This window comes from Procambarus clarkii, chromosome 10 (assembly GCF_040958095.1).
Source record: "Procambarus clarkii isolate CNS0578487 chromosome 10, FALCON_Pclarkii_2.0, whole genome shotgun sequence".
NCBI classification, from domain to species: Eukaryota; Metazoa; Arthropoda; class Malacostraca; order Decapoda; family Cambaridae; genus Procambarus; species Procambarus clarkii.
In genome coordinates this window covers 14,333,802-14,341,605 of record NC_091159.1, presented here as the reverse complement: position 1 = coordinate 14,341,605, position 7,804 = coordinate 14,333,802, and the positions used below count along the sequence as shown (strand labels likewise).

General features: G+C 36.5%; 1 protein-coding gene across 1 annotated transcript; it reads left to right on the top strand.

Annotated features, from left to right (window-relative positions):
* The first annotated feature begins 1,194 nt into the window (after positions 1 to 1,194).
* On the top strand, positions 1,195 to 7,804 carry LOC138362996 (peptidyl-prolyl cis-trans isomerase-like 3). Its single transcript, XM_069321646.1, is given in 6 exon segments — positions 1,195 to 1,472; positions 3,544 to 3,681; positions 4,433 to 4,474; positions 4,476 to 4,532; positions 6,508 to 6,626; positions 7,404 to 7,804. Coding segments are annotated over 6 exon segments (486 nt in total). The 5' UTR covers positions 1,195 to 1,469; the 3' UTR covers positions 7,531 to 7,804.

Genomic DNA, 7,804 nt, shown 5'->3' with positions numbered 1-7,804 from the left:
TCTAGTTGCAAACATGCAATAATCCAATGGATTATTGCAGTTGTATTGTTTGGACCATCTTGAGTCTATTCGTTCTGTAATAAGAGACAAAGCTCTCACCGATAGATAATAATAAGATATACAACGGTACAAGCAGTGCGCTAAGCACGTCAGCCCACATTTAATATCTATATAACAGTAATAATAATGTTTATTCAGGTAAAAGTAAATACATTCAAAAAGTTACAAGCAGAATGTTGGACTTGTAGATAAAGCTAGTAGATATTATGCTTAAAGCCACTAATACGCTCAGCGTTCCGGGCATCTACCTGTAATGATTTTGGTGTAGATATTTTGATATGATTTTGCAATATGAAAGATGTTAAGACAAACTTATTTAATTCATTCAATTGTATAAGGATTAATCGCCTCGCATATCTGAAAAATACTTTTGTATTATTATGATATAATACTCATGTGCCATCTTATTATTCACAATTTTAACTTATTCTCAACATTGGGCATTTTATTATTTTGGAAGAGGAGAACGGAAGCGAACACACTCCAGCGCATATGTGTTATATATTTGCGTTTTTGTCTACAACACATATACGTTTTTGTGGGGTGCATAATAAAGAAAGCAATTGAATTGTCTACAACACATATATATGCGTTTTTGTCTACAACACATGTATATTTGTTTTTGTTTACACCTCGTGTTTACAAAAGGGTTCCTGAATACAAACCTGTTTGTGAACGAACTGGGCTTTTGTGTATACGGAACTGACGCCCTCCGAAACATACGTCGAGGCGAGTGTCTTACCACTGCGCCACGGGAAACTTTATTTATTTATTTATTTATTTATTTATTTATTTATTTATTCATTCATTCATTCATTCATTCATTCATTCATTCATTCATTCATTCATTCATTCATTCATTCATTCATTCATTTATTTATTTATTTATTTATTTATTTACAAGAATGTACATAAGGAATGTGAGGATACAAATATGGTAATTACAGTCTTGTAAAGCCACTAGCACGCGCAGCGTTTCGGGCAGGTCCTTAATCTAAGAAAATTTTAAGGAGGTAAATACTTGCAAAATTTATAGACAAAAAAATGATAACAGTTACATGAAATGAAAAAAAGAAGATGAGAGAAAATTGTAGGTACAGTAAATTAAAGCACATAGGTAGCTAAGATTTTGTATTCATTTCTTCCACAAGGAAAGCAATATTATCCAGGGAGCGGAAAGACAAGACTGGGGGTTTATATAGACCTAATCTGTCACAGTCGTTGTTGTCGTTGTTATAAATTTTCAGCTACTCGGAACAAGTTCCAAGTAGCACGGGCTATGGTGATCCCGTAGTGGACTTACCAGGCACAGGAGCGGTCTGTCACAGCCCATTGAAACCAAGTAAGAATAATTGCTGAACGCGTGGAGAGAAGACCATTTCTGCACTGTGTGAATTTCTCCTCTCACAATGGTCAGTATAGGCGTATGAGCTTGTATAACAAATTAATATGTTAAATGGTCACTGCTTGCATCACAAGCGGGGATGTTTCTGGCGGGGGAGAAAGAAACAATTGCGCAGCGCGTCCCGCGGCGTTGCGCGGGCAGCTTGGGGCCGTATAAATACGGGCGCACAACGGGGCTCCGCCTCACTCCGCCTGCCCTCGCCGCTGCCCTCGCAAAACCCCACCCTCCCCCCCTTTTGCAAGCGGCTGCTTTTGTACCCCCGTCATGCTTTGCACAGTTGTCCCGATTGTCTCCCCACTGCATGTGGGAAGGGGGGTGCAGCGCCGGTCCCCAAGTGTCCCGCTGTCCGCAGCTAATACTTTGCCCAGTCTAGGTGCTAGTAAGCCCTACTTGTAGTCACACCCCCTTCTCCTTATCCATTAGGTCTTTTACGGCCTCTTGGCCGGGTACATTACGTGTTATGTGGTCTCTCACTTATTAGTTATTCTTTGTGTCCTGCCTGTTATATCCTAGTGTTATATAATTACTACACATTTGCACTCGGCCTTAATTCTAGTACCAGTTAACCTTTAGTTTTCTGCAGAATTAGTTTCCATGTCACTATAGGCTAAGGTCTCATACTTACTACGGGTGTACCTTTTAAGTTAAATCTAGTCCTTGGAATTGTTACTGTTAATTCTTACTTTATATATTTACTTTATATATTTACTTTATATATTTTAATATAAACGTTATATATTCCTTAAATTATATTTGAAACTTTGTATATTTACATGTTCAATATTAAGTTTTATATAATATCAACTTTGTTAAGTCTATAATATAAACCGTGTTTAATATAAACTTTATATAATTACTTACTTTATGTGAACTTTATATATTTACATGTTCTGCAGAATTTAATCTTCAATAAACTTTAACGCCCCATACTGCCAGTATCTTTCTCCCCCTGGTCAGAAAACTATGGTGTCTGTATTGACTGGAGATTTAGCAATAACGGCAAAGACTTTTTTTTTTTTTTTTAATCAGTCGTCAGATGTTTAGTTATGGGCTTAATTGTCTGGTTCTTTCGTGACTTGCGAGCAGGAATTCAGGGTTCGAATCCCGGGTGGGACAAATGTATTTGCTGTTACCTAATGCATCTGTTCACCTAGTAGTAAAGAGGTTGGGGGGGGGTATGGTTGTTTCGGACACGAGACGATTCGACTAAAAAAATTTTTCTGTTTATTAAAACAGTATATAATTTAATGGGCTTCAACAGTATATAATTCAATAACTATATTATGATAGGATGTCTTAGGTTAGGCTGCATTGGGCCCGGTTGGGTTAGGTTAGGCTAGGTTATGTTGGATTGGATTGGGCTAGGTTAGATTAGGTAGGTTTCAAAATGCTGTGGCTAGTTGTTTTGAGTATATAATGTTACGTATCCAAGTACTCAGGGGTTAGCCAGCTTATGGTGGGGGTTGCTTCCTGGGGGAGGGTTAGTAGCTCGATCTTGAGAGGGGGGGGGACTACTATGTAAATATAAACCTAATATGTATATATACACTGGCTGCCTGTCCCTTGACATAATGAATTATTATTGCTATGAAGTATATATATTTGTATATATATATATATATATATATATATATATATATATATATATATATATATATATATATATATATATATATATATATATATATACATTACTATACTTGTGTATATATATATATATATATTACTGAAGTATATATATTACTCGTTAGTTATTATTTTTATTATTTAGTTTATTATATACTCAAAGTGACACAACTGGATTAAAATTTTTCCCATATTTTTTCTACTTACAGGTGAATGAGCCTGTCCAGTGCAATTATACAATTTAAATATTCATACTGTATTTTTATAACATTTAATTGCACAGTTTTCCATATTCTATACCAAGAAACTTAAGTTTTTAATCACTTTCACATCCATTGTGCTAGAGTAGCATCATAATTTGTGGCTGCATTATAGGCTTAATAATCAGGAAAACCTTATGCTTTGTAATGTAACAAAGTTTTTTTAGTTTTAATTGTGATATTCTTTTGCAGAGTGTTACGTTGCATACAGATGTTGGTGAAATCAAGATCGAGTTGTTTTGCGAGCATTGCCCCAAGACCTGTGAAAACTTTTTAGCTCTGTGTGCCTCTCATTATTATGACAGTTGCCTCTTCCATCGTAACATAAAGGTGAGCTTCGTCAGGCTGAGTGAAGGAGTTTTAAATTACCTATGTTTTATTTTTTTTAGTTACTGCTTAATGACTGAACGAATCATTACATTGATTATAAGAATTAAAATATTTTAAATGTAACCTGTTCCCCCAAAATATTATAATATATAAAATGGATATAATTTTATTGTCTTGATAAAAAAAAGGACCCCGGAGTCAAAATCCACCACTCATTAAAAGTTGCACAACAGGTGCATGCACCAGTCAGAATAGCTAACCATACTCTTGGGATAATCAAGCGTACTTTTGACTTTTAAGGAAAAGAAGGTAATGGTTCAACTGTATAAATCTCTCATTTGCCTCCACTTAGATTACTCTATCCAAGTGTAGGGAGACTTGCTTTGTGTCCCCCGACACAATGAATTTTGAATCATTATATATAATATAACCTTTAGTAGCTTATGACAAAATGATGAGGTGAGGTTTACAAACAAGAAAACAAGTGGCAAGCTTATAATACCTTTTCACTGTGACATTTTTCAATTTATGGCAATTACTCATGTTCATTTGGAGCCATATTTTTGAGCTACAGCATTAAATTACTTCCCAAGGTAAGAGTTAAGCACAGGCACAAGAAAATAGAGCAGAATAAATGGGGACTTGCCTGAGAACAACTGTATGCAATTGTTCAGAAATAGTTTTAATACTAATTCAGGTACTGTACTAGCTTGTTAAATATTTATATTTATATTATTATTTGATATTTCAGGGTTTTATGATCCAGACTGGTGACCCAACTGGTACAGGGAAGGGGGGGACAGTCTATCTGGGGGCAAAAGTTTGAAGACGAAGTTAGAGATGATTTGAAGGTAAGTGTGTGATATGAAATTATTTGTTCCCCATGCCAGTGGAAAATAGTATATAGGGTCTCCAATTTGTGTGCTAAGTTCACTCTCTTGACCCCAGTTTTCTCACTTATCATAGCTGTCCATTTTACTTAGCCTTCCTCTACTACATTCTAATTTGCATTAATGAGTTGTTAAAAACTCTTATCATCCATTCATTCAATATGGCCAAACCATCTTATCTCTCCTCAATGTCATGATTTACTGACTTTTCTATATGCAGTATTTTTATTCCTTACTATACATATTACCCTAACACCACAGTGCATCTCAAATTGTCTACAGTATTTCAACAACTCTTGACTCTTGATTTCCTATTCCCTGGTGCCCTTTGGCTTTCCCTCTAGCCCGATGTCTGGTCTGGTTTGTTGTCAGGTAACCAGCTTCCTTCTGTCAACCAGGGGTTTGTGTCTGGTGTGACTGTGTGCATGTGTATTCTAGTGTATTTGTAGCCCTCTTGTTCCTGATATTGCATGGATTCTTGCTGCACTTTGGTTTGCATATTCCTCCCATTGTTCAGGTTAGAGGGTCGTGGTAGTACAGTTGGGTTAATTTTTGATGCACAATCGAGAATTCCTGGTTCAAATCCCGGGCTGGACAGAAATGGTTGGATCACATTTCCTTTCACCTAAGGCCTCTGTTCACCGGGCAGTAAGTAGGTACTTGGGAGTTAGTCAGCTTGTTGTGGGGTTGCATCCTGGGTGGGGTCAGTAATTTGACTCTTAGGGGGAATGGGGGGGACCTCGATATAAGCCTAACATGTATGAATATACTGTACTCTGGTTTCCTGTTCCCCGAAACAGTGAATTATTATTATTATTACCCACCCTCCATCTTTTGTCCCTGGGTTTATGGTTCTGTTCTGCTAAGTCTGTTGATGTGGTTTTGGTTCAGCCTTCTGGCTGTCTTTCTGCATTTCTATGGTGTGGGCAGTTAGTTGCTTTTATCAGTGTTCTTTGCATTTTTGTTTAACTGCTGTCTGGACTTGGGGTTTTGGTGGTCCAATGGTGGTTGTTTTTCACTGTTGTATTTATTAAATGTTTAACAGGCTTTTGTTTTACCTTTGGGTCTGGTGTGCCTTTGTAGCTCGTCTAACCCCAATCCCTCTTCCTTTCCCATGCCTATTCTTCTTTTGCAAATGCAGTACCTGTAGTAAGTTCCTTTCCAGTAAAGCCATTCTCCTCACTGTGGTGTTACTGCGGGTAAGCAAAGGGGAGGTACTGAGGGGGACTTCCCAGAAATCAAGCATTAAATATAATAAAATGCTGTTTTCTGGTAAGGCCTCAATAATTTGCTGCTCTCTCCTTGTCTTTTCTTTCTCTCATGCTGTTTTTGGGTGTTCTGTACTGGTGACATGTTGGTGTGACAGATTGCCATTTTTTCTCTTTTTCTTTAATTTCTTTCTTTCAAGCATTGGTTTTTTGTTTTGTCAGATTTTCTGTTTGGTTTTCCACAGTTTTGAGATTAACTCTGGTCATCAAGCTCCTCTTTCACAAATTCTTTGAGAGCCAGATTCTAGTAGTGGCACCCAGTACATTAGTGTGCATCGCAGAAGCCTTGCACAATCCTAAGCCTATGCAGTACAACTCATAATCATCGAGAAGCTAATGAGGCCTTACCAGAAAAGGGAATTTCATTACATTTAAATCTAGATTTTTTTTTTTTTTATAAATGTAGGATCACAGCTCTTTATCAATTATCTGGCACTATATCATGGTCCTAGACTTTCAGGCAAATTTTCCTCACCTATTCCAGGCAAATTTTTCTCAACTGTTCTATTACTTCGATTCTGCATTTATTTATACCTGCATATACTATACCTGATATGTGTCTTAAAGCTTAATAACAGATTATTGGAATACTTTTAGTTAGTAAGCTATCAGTACCTTCTAAAAAAAATTTTGACATTGATATTCTAATCATAGGATTTAATTTGCAGCATTCTGCTAGAGGTACAGTGTCCATGGCTAACAGTGGGCCGAACACGAACGCTTCACAGTTCTTTATTTCGTATTGTCCACAACCACACCTCGATCTCAAGTATACAATATTTGGAAAGTGAGTATTTAATTTCTAATCGTGTTTTAGCTTTAAATATTCTCTTTATATATAGTTACATCTATTCAGCTACATAATATTCAAATGGAGGAACATAGATCTGTGTAAATGCCTCGTTATGTCACCAATTATTCTATCAAAAGACCTGTGTAAATAATGTTGTTATAAGTTAAGACTTGGTTAGGAACTCTAACTGCAGAAAGAAAATACCTGTTAATGCCAAAAATAAATATATACTGTATATAAACACTTTTGCATGAATTAGCCCAGTCAATTGAATGATTAAAATCTCTCGAGTGAATAAATATCTTATTTGTTTGTTGACCAGACCACACACTAGAAGGTGAAGGGACGACGACGTTTCTGTCCATCCCGGACCATTCTCAAGTCAATGACAAGTTCTCAAGTTCATCGACTTGAGAAAGGTCCAGAACGGACCGAAACGTTGTCGTCCCTTCACTTTCTAGTGTGTGGTCTGGTCAACATACTTCACCCACGTTATTGTGACTCATCGCCTGCATCCGTTTTATTTTTTATTCATATATATTGTACAAGAGTTCTTACATTCTTGTAAAGTCATTAGCATGCATAGCATTTAGAGCAGGAAATTGGTACCTGGGAGTTAGCTTGTTAGGGGATTGCATTCTGGGGAGGGTCAGTAATTCGACCCTGGGGGGGGGGGGGACCAGTACAAGCCTAATGTGTACTGTATGTATATACTGGCTGCCTGTACCCCGACACAATGAATGAATTAATTATTATTATTATTAATTTCAGAGTTATTGATGGTTTAGAGGTGCTCGACGAGCTGGAGAAGCTACCTGTCAACCCGAAAAACTACAAACCTACTACTGAGACGAGGATAAATTATGTTACTATTCATGCTAATCCTATAGCAGGTTAAGGCAATTATTTTTCTTAATTGTATTATATTTTGAATGACAAATGTATTGAGATTGCTACTTCTCCTTTTAAGAAAGAATTTAATTAAATATTTTTAACAAACAGATTTAACATTTTACCCTATACCATTTAAATTTTGGTTTAATTTTCCAAGTTTTTTCTTGTTTTCATTTTACCTTGCTTCTTTTGGATGTGGTGTACTGAAAATCTTGTGGTTATTTGTTTGGGTTAGAGTGATCATAAATTCTCTGCTCCTTGCACCTCTGTGAGGGGAG